This window comes from Cucurbita moschata, unplaced genomic scaffold, assembly GCF_002738365.1.
Source record: "Cucurbita moschata cultivar Rifu unplaced genomic scaffold, Cmos_1.0 Cmo_Scf00028, whole genome shotgun sequence".
Lineage (NCBI taxonomy): Eukaryota > Viridiplantae > Streptophyta > Magnoliopsida > Cucurbitales > Cucurbitaceae > Cucurbita > Cucurbita moschata.
The window spans coordinates 966489-982673 of NW_019268544.1; the positions used below are offsets into that span (position 1 = coordinate 966489).

The 16185-nt window shown below is 36.2% G+C and overlaps 4 protein-coding genes across 5 annotated transcripts in view; 3 read left to right on the top strand and 1 right to left on the bottom strand.

Moving 5' to 3' along the window:
• Nucleotides 1-927: 927 nt before the first annotated feature.
• On the bottom strand, nucleotides 928-3725 carry LOC111463160 (uridine nucleosidase 1). Its single transcript, XM_023107002.1, has 9 exons — nucleotides 3073-3725; nucleotides 2660-2775; nucleotides 2472-2531; nucleotides 2189-2371; nucleotides 1998-2102; nucleotides 1749-1845; nucleotides 1553-1660; nucleotides 1321-1456; nucleotides 928-1231 (listed from the first exon to the last, which is right to left on the bottom strand). Exons 1-9 carry the CDS (start codon nucleotides 3155-3157, stop codon nucleotides 1123-1125), a joined length of 999 nt encoding a protein of 332 aa, XP_022962770.1. The 5' UTR covers nucleotides 3158-3725; the 3' UTR covers nucleotides 928-1122.
• A 4554-nt stretch (nucleotides 3726-8279) lies between these two features.
• LOC111463162 (zinc finger A20 and AN1 domain-containing stress-associated protein 4-like) lies at nucleotides 8280-9907 on the top strand. Of its 2 annotated transcripts, none has more exons than XM_023107004.1 (2): nucleotides 8280-8438; nucleotides 8850-9907. In XM_023107004.1, the coding sequence occupies exon 2, from the start codon at nucleotides 8959-8961 to the stop codon at nucleotides 9478-9480; it is 522 nt and encodes a 173-aa protein (XP_022962772.1). In that variant the 5' UTR covers nucleotides 8280-8438; nucleotides 8850-8958; the 3' UTR covers nucleotides 9481-9907. The 2 variants fall into 2 exon arrangements, with proteins under 2 accessions (XP_022962772.1, XP_022962771.1); XM_023107003.1 differs by having other exon boundaries at nucleotides 8282-8438; nucleotides 8886-9907.
• A 1809-nt stretch (nucleotides 9908-11716) lies between these two features.
• On the top strand, nucleotides 11717-14779 carry LOC111463158 (probable purple acid phosphatase 20). Its single transcript, XM_023107000.1, has 5 exons — nucleotides 11717-11935; nucleotides 12788-13079; nucleotides 13628-14202; nucleotides 14285-14373; nucleotides 14454-14779. The coding sequence occupies exons 1-5, from the start codon at nucleotides 11750-11752 to the stop codon at nucleotides 14635-14637; spliced, it is 1326 nt and encodes a 441-aa protein (XP_022962768.1). The 5' UTR covers nucleotides 11717-11749; the 3' UTR covers nucleotides 14638-14779.
• Nucleotides 14780-15292: 513 nt separating this feature from the next.
• The window catches only part of LOC111463423 (CEN-like protein 2), a 1873-nt gene continuing 980 nt past the window's right edge, over nucleotides 15293-16185 (top strand). Inside the window, exons 1-2 of the mRNA XM_023107356.1 lie at nucleotides 15293-15575; nucleotides 15667-15728. Of these exons, the coding sequence (XP_022963124.1) occupies nucleotides 15372-15575; nucleotides 15667-15728 (266 nt within the window). The 5' untranslated portion in view covers nucleotides 15293-15371. The remainder of the gene's footprint in view (nucleotides 15576-15666; nucleotides 15729-16185) is intronic.

Sequence of the window (16185 nt, forward strand, 5' to 3'; positions counted from 1 at the left end):
TATAAGAAATGTTTCATTCCCCTCTCCAACCGATGTGGGATCTCACAATCCACCCCCTTGAGGGCCCAACGTCCTCACTGGCACAACGTGTTTGGCTCTAATACTATTTGTAACAACTCAAACCCACCACTAGCAAAGATTGTATTCTTTGAGCTTCTAGGCTTCCCTTCAACGTTTTAAAACACGTCCACTAGGGAGAGATTTCCACATTCTTACAAGGAATGTTTCATTCCCCTCTCCAACCGATGTGGGATCTCACAATCCACCCCCTTGAGGGCCCAACGTCTTCACTGGCTCCACACCCTTATATTATATAAGAAATGTTTCATTCCCCTCTCCAACCAATGTGGGATCTCACAATCCACCCCCTTGAGGGCCCAACGTCCTCACTGGCACAACGTGTTTGGCTCTAATACTATTTGTAACAACTCAAACCCACCACTAGCAAATATTGTATTCTTTGAGCTTCTAGGCTTCCCTTCAACGTTTTAAAACACGTCCACTAGGGAGAGATTTCCACATTCTTACAAGGAATGTTTCATTCCTCTCTCCAACCGATGTGGGATCTCACAATCCACCCCCCTTGAAGGCCCAACGTCCTCACTGGCATACCGCTCGGTATTTGGGTCTGATATCATTTGTAACAACCCAAACCCAACCCTAGTAGATATTGTCCTGTTTAAGCTTTCCCTACCGGGCTTCCCCTCAACGTTTTAAAACGCAACCGCTAGAGAGGTTTCCACATTCTTATAAGGAATGTTTTGTTCCCTTCTCCAACCGACGTGGGATCTCACATTCTCAGTCTTACTAACATCTTGGGTATGGTGCAACTAGTCAAGGTGTAATTATTCAACTAAAAGAATATGGTTCAACTAGTCAAGGCGTATGCATACAAGTAGCAGTAGCTTCAGATTTAGAAAATGATCATAATAATGAAAAAGCAAGAAATTTCTGATGGAACAACTAAATTTCTGTTCAAATATCCACAAGAGAAAGAGGAGGTTCATCAATTTCAGATTTCAGTTTATTTATATGCTCTTCCACTATCTGAAAATGAGAGTGCGAGAAAGAAAAAGAAAGAACAGCAGACGAAGACTGCTTTCATTAAGACATATCAAACACTCACGGTTTCATCAATAGCTCCTTGACGTAATTGGTGACTTCATCTACCTTGACAGTCCAAGCAACAGAAACGGGGGAGAAACCCGACCATGGGTTGTCCGAATTCCATCTGCAAGACACGATACAGACATCGGGGAAGGGATTATGAACGAAAACTGCAGAAAAATTTGGAAAAAAGTTGTGCAGTTATGAACATACTTCTTAATTCCTTGATCCATCAATGTATGACCTACACTGATGCCCTGAGTTTCAACTCTCACAACACCAGACTTGTACGTGAAGAGATCGGGACGAACTAAAGCCACGAACGAAACAGGGTCGTGGAGAAAAATGCCTGAACACAAACTTAGAATGGTCATTCAAATGGGATCTACACATAACACGTAATAGTGCTTAGATTTGGTGTTTTTTGTTCATGAGCTCTGTTTACCATAGACCCCATCGGACTTGACGTGCCAATCTCGGTAGAATTTGCACATGTCGCATAGGACTTGAGCATGTTTTCCCTTGGATTCCCTTATTTCAAGAAGGTCCTCATCTGCAAACATAGATATCATTTCCATTACATTGATTCTCATATCATTTGAGACGAACAAACAAATGAAGCGTGACGAAGAGAACGCTACCAGTAAGTTGAACTTGTGTGGTGATGTTTATCCCAATAATAACAATGTTTGCTCCACATGTGAATACACAATCTGCTGCTTCTGGATCTCCATAAATCTGCCAGAGATTTCACAATTCACTAACTGGTTATCTCGCGATTGGTACTAAATGCAGCTAATTTAACTCGGAGAACGTGGCAAAGAACATAAGAAACGTTCGGAGCAGCCCCGTTAAATCTGGCTGGTTTTGAAAGGAAAACAACAACTCACATTTGCTTCAGCAGCAGGATTTACGTTCCCTAACGAAAAGAACGCACCGCCAAGAATGACAAGCCTCTTCACCTTGCTCGCAAAGGTAGAGTCCATTTTGATTGCCTGATGGTAAATATACAAGAAATATAACCTTGAAACACACAAGGAAGCAATGTCAAAGAAGAATGAAACAGAACACAGAAACTTACATGAGCCAAGTTTGTGAGAGGACCAAGAGCAAGTATAGACACTTCACCGGGGTACTGAGAGACCGTGTCGACTAAAAATTCAGCAGCAGACTTTTCAACTTTTTTCATACTTGGGGATGGTAGAATTACATTCCCGAGTCCATTAGAACCATGAACAAAGTCAGCAACACGAGGCGTTCCACCCTTTTCCACCACAAAAAGAATACTTAGCAAATCATACAAACTCCCTCAAACAGTCTTGAGTCTACACTCCAAACATATACCAAAAGCTAAAAGAATTTACCTTCAGAGGCTCGGGGCTGCCTTCAGCCACAGGAACATCCGAACGGCCTGCCATCTCACACTATCTTTTCGGAACATCAGAAAGATTCATTGATCATGAACACACTCCAAAAGAGAACAAAGTCCAGCAAATACGAAAAAGAAACGCTCAATTCAAAAACAAGAACATCAGCTAAAACAATTGCATACCAGAAGCAAGGCATTGTGTGTAGCACATTCAACTAAGACATTGCCAAAAACTGTCGTTAATCCCAAAACCTCCAACTCCGGACTTCGAAATGCCATGAAGATAGCCATGGCATCATCTGTCAATCCAAGATCCCTCAATTCATAACCAATTCAAAGTGCATACAAACATTCATACACAAATACAGAACAAATCCAAAGAAAATATGATCAAATCCTCAGACAGCTTAAACCAGAGGTTCCATATCAGATATACACAAACTATAGCAGAAAAATCTCATGTATGCACTAAAGATTCGGGAAAAACTAATGAACTTTTGATCATCATATCAATTAGAGCCCCAACGAAAAGAACAGAAATCCAAACAAAATCAAATATAACAGTAAAAGAATGGCCAAAAGAACAAAAAACTCACCGATTCCAGGGTCGGTGTCGATAATGAGCTTCTCCGGCTTGGCAAAAGAACCCAAAAGGCCGGATGCATCATTCAAATCCGCCATAACCGATTCTAAAACTAGGGAAATTCCACAGATGGTAATAACAGATCAAGACAATCGGGGATAATGGGGTCAAAATCAAAAGGGATTATAGGGTTCAAATCAAAATTTTCTTCAAAAGAATTTATGAGAAATGTGAAGATGAAGACGATGGATCGAACGTGAACGTAAGTAACTCGATAAAGAAAGCTTATATAATAGACAATGGTGGCTTGGTTGAAGTGGGTTTTGGTTAGGTGGAAGATGACGAGGACGCAAAAAGGCGGGCGAAGGATGGAGACAAGGACGTGGTTAACAATGGCGAAAGATCCGATTAAGGGTCCCAATAACTGGGAATTTGGATCGGAGATTGCTATGAAAAGGGAACCCCAAAAGCCACAGAATCTGCTTCTGATCGTCCCCTTTTCGAACAGATCCCTTCTCGCCAAGTTTTAAGATCGAATTAACTCGCTCAGTTCTTGATCTGGATGGATAACTCCGCTTTCAAATATCGAATCCGCCCCTCTTAGTCAAAACAAACCTTTCTTCACATGAAATTTATCCAAACCAACTCCTCACGCTGGAAGCAACTGTGTGGAATTTTAGATAATACCCAATTTTGATTCTCTTTTTGCGCACATTGGGTTAGATCAAAAAATCTTTTTTTTTTTTTTTTTTTCTTCTCTCCATTCGTAACCAACCTCCGATGAGCTGGATTAAATCCATTTATTTATTTTTTTAAAAATTATTCGATATTTACAAAATTTTAATATCATATTTTCACATGTCACGATGAATTACTAATATTTATTTATTTTTAGTTATTTTAAAAAAAAAATTTATATCTTATAAAATTCTAATGTCAAATATTCGTGAGCGACCATGAAAAGTTAACGTTAAATACATAAAAATATTTTTAATAATTTTAAAAAATAAAATTGAGTTGTAAATTTCATTTTTGAATGGTTCGAGTTGACCTTTCAATTAACAACAAATTTTCAATTATTCAAAAATTCAACCCATCTCAAGCAATAAAATAATAATAAAAATTCAACCGAGTGTCAAAATCTAAACTCATTAAATTAACAATTATTGTAATTAAATGTATTTTTAAGTACAAAAGAATAATTAAAAACCTCCTAAAGTTTAGTCAAAATTCAAACTATACATGTATTATTTTATAATTTTTAATGGTAAAACCATTTGGATTAAAGAATAATTATTCTAACTAAAAAAAATCAAGAAATTTTGATAGATTGCGTAAGAGTAAAATATTTGAAAATTTAATTGATTTTTTTAACAAATATTTACGTATTTTGTAAAATTTATAAATTATATATATTGGTATTTAAAATTATTTTTAAATTATATATATCCGATGGATTAGTTTGACCGATTATAAATATATACTTTGAATCGATCGAATTTGACTTTTATGTGGCTCTACTCATAATCGAGTCATTCTAATATTTTAGTTATTAAATTTTTGTATTTACTTTATAAAATATTTCAAAACGATATATTAAATCTAATTTATTTTTTATAAAGTGAAATTTGATAAATTAATAAACGCTAAGTTAATAAAAATATCATTCAATTTTGCATCTTGTGTCAACAATTTAAGTTTCAATAATACCCTCAAAGTTTCGTAGTTTTTTTATGAAAATTATTATTAGTTTGTCTCAAAAATATTCTTGAACTTTTAGAAATTTTAACAATACTTTTAATTTTGGACGAAAACCATTATTACTCTGTTTCAAAAATATTCTTAAACGTTTAAAAATATTTAAAAAAAAATGTTTTTACATTGGCTGATAGTACCATATTTAAAAAATATCCCGCCACTTTCAAGAGTAAGATGTTAATAGATAATTTTCGTATTAAAAATTTAAATATATTAAATTTATTAATTTATCCATTTGGATAAGATTTAAGGACAATTCTAGGGCATCTTCTTAACACACAAAATCAATATCATTATTTTTATTTATAAATTATATTTTTTTATTTTATTTAATCAGCTTTTTATTCTTACAAAATTCAACCATATACGAATTCAAAGAATAAGAATAAGAATAAGAATAATCGGTGCAAGTTATTTTTAAAGATCGAAATTTGGAATCTCTCTGTCGAGAATAGAGTTGACCATGGGGTGGGGCAAATACTAAGGAGTTTTTACTGTCCCGCCAGCTATTTTATTCTCTATTCGTGCGAAACTTTTCATTTATTTTTGTGGGGATTGAGGTGGGGACGAGTAGTGTCACAATCGCGGTTTCTAGGCAGCGGATTTGGCGATTGTGCAGTACCCACTCTCAGCACTGAGTGGGTCAAGCCTACTTCGAGTTACGTTGCCTACGGTCAGGCGACGTGAATACAAACCTTGGGTCTCGATTTCAAGAGAAGATTTTAGAAAGTGGGAGAGAGAGGTTTTAGAACAAGAGAGAAATTTAAACGAGTGTTATATGGGAATGTAAGCAAAAAAGGCAACAACAGCCGCTCACTCCATATAACTATCGAGTAAAGAGAAGTTGATAACTAGTCGTATCCCCCTATGCTACATTTTGAGGTATTTCATGTCTACCAAGCATAGCCATGACATCGCCAAAACGTCATACTCTTAAAAAAAAAAAAAAAGAGAAAATAAATAATACAACATGAAAGCGGTCAAAGAAAGTAATAAAGTAGTACACGGCAAAGGTTTCAGCGTGTCACAGGCATGCGGCCATGGGCAACATGCCTTGGACAAGCATGACGGTGACAAGTAGCATTCTCCATCTTCATCCCCCACAAAATTCCCCATTTATTTTTTATTGGGATCGGGGCGGAGTTTCTCGAAAGCAAGTTCTTTCCAAGTAATATTTCCTCGTTTAAAGTTTTTATTTTCAACATAACTTCATTAAAAAATTGTAAAAAAAATCACAATACATTTTACAAGGAAATGTTTTGGGCTCAATATGATGTTGGCTTAAAGGTATTAGGTGCATTAATGCATATGATTAGATAGCTATCAATCATCTGCTGCACGTGAAAACACATGGCCTTTTCTCCACCCACAGACACACACATACACACAATAAACCTGAAACGAATCGATATGCATGCCGCCGCTGCCCTTGTGCGTGAGTGAGTGGTGACAACGGAAGAGCTGGTGCCAAACCATCGGCTCTTCAACTGGTACAAATTGTGTGACAAGCCTGAATTGCCCTTTTCAAATATGGTAACAACTTGGCCTGCATGCATGAAAGACACCAAGAACAGATACACATCATCATGTGCATATGCTTTAACCAAATCTCAACACTTGATCCAAGATGTGTAGTAGAGATCTTCATCATATTCGTCATATTCGTGCCAAGTGTTACATTCATGCATGTTCAATGCGTGTTGCTTATGGCTACTCATTTTTTGTATTTTCTAAATATGTGACGTGTCGGGAGAATCATGTCTATGCACCTAACATGTCTCAAAATATACCATAGAGAGATGCGATTAGTCGTTAATTCTTCCTGCCCTGAGTTATATGATATTTAAGTCGGGGTGTTTCTTTCTTTGCTTACAATACGTTGTTTTCAACTATACTTTCAAACCCTCTTTTGAAAATCTCTTTACCTCTGTTTTCTAAAAATTTTCTTCTCAAATGGGATTAGTGGCTTGAGCATACGTCGTCGACGGTAAGCGGCACACTATTTTGAGTTGGCTAACTCACTTGGTGGTGAAAGTGAGTACCGCACAATTACTTGTAAACGTCCCGAAGAGTGCGATTGTGACATAAAGTAGTCCCTTGAAGAAAAAAAACATGCCGACACATGATCCAAAGCCTACGTGTGCAACAAAATGGTGCGAAAAAATGTCGATAAAAATCTTATTAGCATACACATTTTTTAAATTCAAAGATATGTAAAGATATGAATTAGATATTTGTGATAGGATAGGTAGCTATATTCAACAACTCTAGTGAGTCACGTCCCACGATATAATTCGTTTGAACCCAAAGAAGAGCAACCCACGTGGAATGGGAGCCACGTGGCTCCACTGCCTTCCAAATTGACAGTCCCAATCCACGTAAGCCCCCGCCTCACCACTGTCCAATCCATGCCATCTATTATTCCTTCCTACTAATATCGCCGCTCATCCGCGCTGCTGCTGACTCACCAACCCAATATCTGCACATGCCTTTTCTTACACATTTTGGAAATTTCTTATATTTATATTTATTTCTTATAGATATCAACGTCGTAAGAGAACTCTAACCCGTCCAAGACTACGAGATATTATTAGATATTATCCACTTTTGTCCGATACGTATTGTCGTAACATGTTTGGGAGATGTATGATCTCACAATTTACCCCTTTAGGGGCCCGCGTCATCGCTAACATATCATGCGATATTTGGTTCAGATACCATTTGTAAGAGTCTAATTCCACCACTAGTAAATATTATTTGTATTCACGATCCACTCCTTTTAGGAGTCAGTGTTCTCGCTAGCATATTGCACGATGCCCGACTCTTATACCATTTGAAACAGTCAAAACCCACTACTTTACTCGTTACGTATCGTCATCAACCTTACGATTTTAAAATGCATCTAGTAGAGGTAGGTTTCATGCTCACACGAACACAATGAGATAAAGGTAGTGTCTAATTTTTTTTAATCCAATTAATTCTTAAAGTCAACTTAATTAATCAAACATTTGACTATAATGATTGAATTAATGAATAATAATTTGACATTTTTGAATTAATAAAAAATATAATGTTAAATATATTTAAATTGTTTTCCTTTTAATACATTAAATCAAAAACAAAAATGAATACATGTAAACTATTATTAAACTATATTTATTTAATTAATTTAATTTTTGTGTCGTGTTTTTAATTGGTTGTTGAAAAAGAAAATAGAAAGGATATTTTATTTAGGGGGTTAAATGTGTAATTTAATGTATTTTGTTTTAGTAAAGATATTCGGCTCCGTGGGCTTTGTTTCATCGTCAGCGTCGCGTTATATTGGGGCTGGCTGGCTGGACTTCCATTTCGGCTGCGTCCAGCCTGGCTTTCCCGATTTTTATTTATTATTATTATTATTATTATTATTATTATTTTAAATAAAAAATGTTTAATTATTTTTTATTTTGTCCCATTTCGCTTGTTTATTCCCTTCTCTCTCCTGATTTCATTTTCGCCCACTTCATTATATCTCTGACCCGTTTGGTAGATTCTTCATTGTTAAGATTCTTCCTTCTTTTTTTTTTCTTCATCATCGCCAATCCGTTTCGGAAAAATTCCTCAAACCTGTTCGTTCTTCAGGTGCGGTTTCCTCCGACTTTGATGTTTATATTTTTTTATATTTGTTCGATTTCTTTAGTGTTTGTTTGAATTTTTAACGTCCTGTATTTGGATTTTGATATTGTTTGTTGGATGAGAAAGTTGAGGTTAATTTTGAATTTGATTGATTCCTGAATCTGTTCCTTTCTAGGGTGTAGAGAAACGTGAGAAATGAGATTTCTATGGTTTGATTTTGATGCCTGGTTCTTATTCTTTGATTCTCGGAATCTTCATCATGTGATTCCTCTTTTTCTGTTTGTTTCGATTTTTCTCGACCTAGCAGATAATCGACCTTGTTAATCTAATCGATTTCTGTTGTTTCTGTTGATTCTGACTATACGATCGAAGTCTATGTGTTTGTGCGCTTGATTTCGCTGGATTTGGATTTTTTAGGTTTTGGATTGTTGATTTTAGGGTTTACTTTTCCAGATCTGTTGAACGCTATCGGAAACTGCGCGATTTGTTCTCGCGTAAGTAGAGATTCTTCGTTTTGAAGAAGGATATGGCGGAAGAACACAGATGCCAAGCACCTGAAGGTCACCGTCTCTGTGCTAATAATTGTGGCTTCTTTGGCAGTCCAGCCACCATGGATCTCTGCTCCAAATGTTACAGAGACTTTCGCCTCAAAGAACAAGAACAAGCCTCTACCAAATCCACCATCGAAGCCGCTCTCTCAGCCTCATCTTCTTCTTCTTCTCCTTCCTCTTTACTGATCGATCCTCCTCCCGTTTCCCCTGTTGTAGCCTTGCCTTCGCCGGACACAGATCTGACCATCCCGCCCCTTGCAGCGGCTGGATCTGAGGCGGTCATCCAGTCGTGCCCAAACCCGAACCCGAATCGGTGTTCGTCGTGCCGTAAGAAAGTCGGTTTGACCGGGTTCAGATGCAGATGCGGAATCACGTTCTGTGGAGCTCATAGGTACCCGGAGAAACACGGCTGCACCTTCGATTTCAAGTCAATCGGAAGAGAGGAGATCGCTCGTGCGAACCCCGTCGTGAAAGCCGACAAACTGGAGAGAATTTGAGCGATTTCTTCAGCCCTCAAGACTTCAGGACGTGACGTTTGAGAGCAAATTACTCCGTGGCCTATTCTCCAATCATCTTCACCGCCGCCGTAAAATCTCTCTCAGCCGTCCGTCCGACAACCGTCCGTCCGTCCGTCCGTCCAACATCGCACTCGACGATGCCGCTGTTCCTCTCTCTCTCTCTCTCCTTTATTTGATACTTATCCCTATCACTATCTGGCTACGTTATAAAAATAAGTGTGGAAGATGGGTTTTCTTGTAAAAAGAACAATTTTTTTTTCCCCTTTTGATTTCAGTATCGATCTCTCTACTTCCATTAATGGCGTTCATCTTTCTTCTCCGGCTGTGAACTTCTTCATAATAGCGTATATTCATGATTCAAGAACATGAAGCAATTCTGAATTTGGGAGAGTTCTAATGGGTTGAATTGCTGAGCTCGTTTTTTGATGATTGATTGATGTTTAGTCATTTTTTGAAGCCAAAAGATGGTGTTCATGTGCAATGCATTGAGCCATTTTTTATTAGCTTATGTGCGTTGGTTGATCCATAGCCACACTTCTTTCCATGTCAATTTTCCAATGGATTTTCCTTCGATTGGTCCACCACATAAGCTTGTGAATGAGTCGGCCAACAACTTATCCTTATCATATGTCAGCCTGTCTATGTGTATATATATATATAGATGTCTATATATCAATCAACTTCAACATTTGCCATATGAGTACGACTTATATATATTCAAATTAGTAATAGACTTTGATGATGTCGGTATTTATTCAAAACCGTGCCAACTTGGGCGAGTAACGTCTCAACTTTCTCATTGTCTAATTTGACTGCTCGAAAATTAATGATTTAAATCGTAGTGTGACTGAATTAATTAAGATATATCATCAACTAAATACATATGTATTTTTAAAGTCTCATATAATAATCATTTGGTTTTTGAATTTGTCATTAAATTTTTTTTTTATATATATATAAAAATTTGGTTTCCGTATCCATTTTGTTAATAATAATAATAATAATAATAATTAATAAATTAAATTAAATTTTTGTTTATAGAATTTGGTCAAAAATCCAAAATTTTTCTTAAGAAAGATAAAATTCATTATAGATAAATGACTAGGAACTAAATATATTTTTAAAAAAATTAAATAATTATGAAACTAGACTTGGAAAATAGTATTTACAAATTTAAAATTTAAATATATATAAATAAAAAGAAAAAACAGAGTGAAAATGACAAGAAAGGTTCTGTAATGCATTTTGCAGCCTATATGGGAAATGTTTTTTTTGACACGTAACCTTCTCATCAACCAACTCTATTAGGGTCGAAAAATATACGAAAACTCGCACAGGTAACATTGAGATGCTATTCGGATCGCTCAACACCATGCTCAATGTCAATCTAACGTTTAGATGCAAATGCTCGACATTACAAACACTTGTGCATCTTTTCCATATATAGCATTGAGAATCCGCTCGTTTATATGCCAGTGTTTCTTTATTATGAGGACAGTGAATCGACACACATACATCAATTTTTCTTCTCTTTCTCTTCATTTTGTATTTAAAATTTTGAATCTCTAATTAAATGATTCATTGAATATCTTCATTATTTTTATATTTATACCCGATTTTTTTTTTATTGAATTAGATGAATGAATCTTAAAATAATTACTATTTTATTAAATTTTCAAGTATAAAAAATTAATTAATTAAAAAAATTAAAAATGACCCTTTAATTATGGAAGCATTTCTTGAATTACTATATTCATTTGGGAATATACTTATTTTATTCCAATTCCAGGACGTAATTGTAATTTTAGTACACTCTAAACAAAACATGTTAAAAGGAATCACGTTCGGGTTATCGTCAATTATATTACGATTAATTACATCACGAATAAAACTCATTTTCATCACGAGAAGTAGGCACACCACACTTTCATTTTTTTAAAAGAAACAAACGACCGGTTAACCTAACCATACTTAAATCGGCTTATTTATATATTTTCGATTAAAAAATGAGCGTCCAGATGTTTTTCCCAACTCACATAATAAATAAATTACTAAAATGGTTAATAAAAGCCAGACAAGAAATGATAAGAATATCCCAAATTGGCACGTGCGTTCCTAGAATTTGTCCGTACACGTAAGCAAGGGGACGCACGGTTTTTTCATATAAAATGCCTTCGAGCATTGCACGAAAAAGCATAATCCAAATTCCCCCAATTCTTCTCTTCTCTCTCATTTCTCGTGTTCGATAATGGCGGTTTCGCACAGGAAAATGCCTCCGTTTCCGGCGGCGTTAACTATCACCACCACCATTGTCGTCGTCGCCGCCGTCTTCTCTTCTCTGTTTTGTAGTGTTTCGTCTTATGAACGGCCGCCGCCTCGCCGGAATCTCGTCGTTCCTCGCCGGAAAGATCTCGATTCCGATTCTCCAGAACAGGTAATTCCTAATCCCTACTCTTCTCCAAAACAGATTGTTGTTGAATTATAGAGAGAAACCGTTGAAATTTGTTAGAAATTAATTTTATGGTTTATTTTAATCCGTTAGAATTACAAACCGGTATTGGATTATTTTATATTTTATATTTTTTATTATATAATAATAATAATAAATAAATATTTAATTTGCTATTTAAAAACAATATATTTCTTATGAATTTAAACTTGATTCCCAATAATAAAAAAAATTATTGTTATGACTCTTAGTAAACAAATTATTAAAATAGTTTTATTTAAATATTAAAAAAAATAAGTTATTATAAAATTGGTTAATATTTTGTTTTAAAATATCCTTAAATTTTTTTAAATAAATTATAAAAAATACTAATTTAAGGATTTTACAACTTTTCCTAAAAAAAAATCGAAAGAGTATTTAGGGTCTATATAAGCTAGATTGGGTCGAGGGTGGGTTTGTTGGATTAGTAACTCAACCCAATCAGAAAATTTTCATAATTCAAACCAACTCAACCCTTTATCTTCGATTGGGTCTTCAAATTGAATAAGAAAGGTAACGTACAAACATAATTCAACATTGTCATAAAACTAAAAATAATTAAATAATCGTCTGAGAGTTTAGGAATACAACATTGTCATAAAACTAAAAATAATTAAATAATCGTATGAGAGTTTAGGAATATTTTTTAACACTTTTAAAAGTTCAGAGGTATTTTTGGAACATTGTATTAATTATTTACCTTTAATACTAATGATAAATATATTTTGAAAGCCGATATTTTTATTAATTTAATCAAATAAGGTCGAGGATGTGAGAGTGCTAAAAGGAACTTTTCAGGTACATATATCCCTGGTTGGTGCTGATAAAATGATGATAACGTGGATCACTGAGGACTCTGCACCAGCCGTGGTGGAATATGGCTCATCCCCTGGACTTTACACCAAGCTTGTAACTGGCTCTACTTCCTCTTACAAATATACATTTTATAAGTCTGGTTACATTCATGCTGCAACCATCGGTCCTCTCCACCCCGACACTACTTATTACTATCGTTGCAGCTCCGACTCTGCCCGCAATTTCACTTTCAAAACCCCTCCCGCTCAACTCCCTATCAAATTTGTTGTCATTGGTACGTAGCTAGCTAAAGGAAGAAACTGTTAAGGATTGTTGGGAGGGAGTCCTACGTTGGTTAATTTAGGGAATGATCATGAGTTTATAAGTAACGAATACATCTCCTTTGGGATGAGGTCCTTTGGGGAAGCTCAAAGTAAAGCCCATGAGAGCTTATGCTCAAAGTGGATAATATCATACCATTGTGGAGAGTCGTTATTCTAACGTGGTATCAGAGCCATGCTCTTAACTTAGTCATGTCAATAGAATCCTCAAATGTCGAATAAAGAAGTTGGGAGCCTAGAAGGTATATAACTCAAGTGTCGAACAAAGGGTGTACTTTGTTCGAGGACTCTAGAGAAGGAGTCGAGCCTCGATTAAGAGGAGACTGTTCGAGGGCTCCATAGACCTCAGGAAAGGCTATGTAGTGTACTTTGTTTGAGGGGAGGATTGTTGATGATTGTTGGGAGGGAGGTCCCACGTTGACTAATTTAGAGAATGATCATGGGTTTATAAGTAAGGGTTCACGAGAGCTTATGCTCGTTTTCGATTTTTGATGTTTTGTAGGTGATCTTGGGCAGACAGAATGGACCAAAACAACTCTCGAAAATATAGCCAAATCGGACTATGATGTGCTGCTGCTTCCTGGCGACTTGTCCTATGCTGATTTGATTCAGCCTTTATGGGATTCCTTTGGCAGGCTGGTTGAGCCATTGGCTAGCCAAAGGCCATGGATGGTGACACAAGGCAACCATGAGATTGAGCGCATCCCGGTGATTCATTCCCAGCCTTTCACAGCATACAACGCAAGATGGCCAATGCCTTTCGAGCAAAGCTCGTCGACATCCAATCTTTACTACTCGTTCGACACAGCCGGTGTGCACGTTATCATGTTGGGATCGTATACCGATTTCGACTCGAATTCGGCACAATATGGATGGCTTGTTGCCGACTTGAAGAAAATCGATCGATCGAAAACTCCATGGATTGTGGTGCTAGTTCATGCTCCATGGTATAACTCCAACACTGCTCACCAAGGTGAGAAAGAGTCGGTTGACATGAAGACTGCCATGGAAGAGCTTCTCTACGAGGCTCATGTAGACGTGGTGTTTTCAGGGCATGTTCATGCTTATGAACGCTTCGTAAGTTTCTCTAACAATCATAGTATTATTTACGTCAAGAACTTGATTTATCTTCTGAATCCTTTTGATCATGTTATTGTAGACTCGTGTTCATAATGGGGAAGCAAACGATTGTGCTCCTGTATACATTACAATCGGCGACGGGGGCAACCGTGAAGGCCTATCTAGCAAGTAATGCTTTAAAACTCAACGATGTTACAAAAGTTACTAAATTCAAACGTTTTAATCATAGAAAATTTAATCGTTTATAGGTATATCGATCCAAAGCCAGAGATTTCGATAGTTAGAGAAGCCAGCTTCGGACATGGCGAGTTTGAAGTGATGAATGCCACGAATGCACTTTGGACATGGCACCGGAACGACGACGATGTAGCGGTCGTCGGGGATTCATTTGTGTTTACGAGCCTCTCTTCTGTCCCTGCATGTAAACTATGAATAATTCTAAATCCTCTCATTAAGTAATTATATGTAGAAAGGATGGAAGAATTACTTGCATGCCAGGGAGTTCCCTAATAACGTTCTTATGAAGATGGCCTTTATGTGAACTCTAAACGCTACAGTTCTTATCATTATAGATATCCGTTCGTCACGCATTTCTAGAAGTATAATAGAAATCAGCTTTGATAGACAATTATGTGGTTATACGAGAACGATTAGGAGCCGTCAATTAGCCCCTAATCATAAACTTGACTCGATTATCAAAGGTCTGGCTAGTGGTAGATCGAACGGACTTATGATTTATTATCGTATTTGTAGTGACTATTGGGAGGTTTATATTGGTTAATTTCCTCGTATTGAACTTGCCACGAGCGGTAGAGGTCCCTTGAACCTCATCAGAACTTATAATTCTAGAACGATGATGATGAAAGAGACTAGCATAATAACAATTTAGGAGACGGGAGGTCTAGATAGACCAAGAACTAAGAACTTGAACCGATAACCCAACCCCAACCCGTAAATTTATAGTTTGATAATAAATTTAAAAATTAAATATGAACTTAAACTATAAATCAAAACGTGTTGTAAAGATGTTGAAACTAGTTGGAAACATCTTTAAATAAAGAAACTGCCTTTTGTAACATGAAACCAAAAAAGAACAAGGCCGGTCGGCCCCCTCTTTATTTGATTCTGTACTCTTCTTTGTGTTCTTCATCATCTCTCTCTCTAAAATGGCAAGATCAAAAATATCAGAGCCTCTGGTTCTTGGAAGAGTGATAGGAGATGTGGTGGATTCCTTCACCCCATCCATTAAAATGGGTATCACTTTCAGCAACAAGCACGTCCTCAATGGCTATCAATTCTTCCCTTCTTCTCTCTCCTTCAAACCCAGAGTTCATGTTTCAGGAGAAGATATGAGATCTTTGTTCACTTTGGTACACTCAAATCCTTCAAAATTCTCTCTTTTAACAAACCCTTTTTTCAATTTTTGATCTTTTGTTGTTTTTTTTTTTTTTTTTTGGTTAGATCATGGTTGATCCTGATGTTCCTGGCCCTAGTGATCCATTCTTGAGAGAACACCTCCACTGGTAAAAAAATATTACAAAATTTCCAAGTTTTGAGCTTTAAAGTTCGAAAAAAACGTAACTTTGATCAAAACCCATCATTTTTATGGTGTCTAAAATCATCTCCAGTACAAAATTTGCAAGTTTTGAGCTTTGAAGTTCGAAAAAAACGTAACTTTGATCAGAACCCGTCACTTTTGTCGGGTTTAAAATCATCTCTACTTATACAAAATGTTACAAAATTGGCAAGTTTTGAACTTTAAAGTTCGAAGAAACGTAATTTTGATCAAAACCCATCATTTTTATCGTGTTTAAAATCATCTCCGGTACAAAACGTTACAAAATTTGTAAGTTTTGAGCTTTGAAGTTTGAAAAAACGTAACTTTGATCAGAACCCATCACTTTTGTCGTGTTTAAAATCATCTCCACTTATACAAAATATTACGAGATTTGCAAGTTTTGAGCTTTAAAGTTCGAAAAA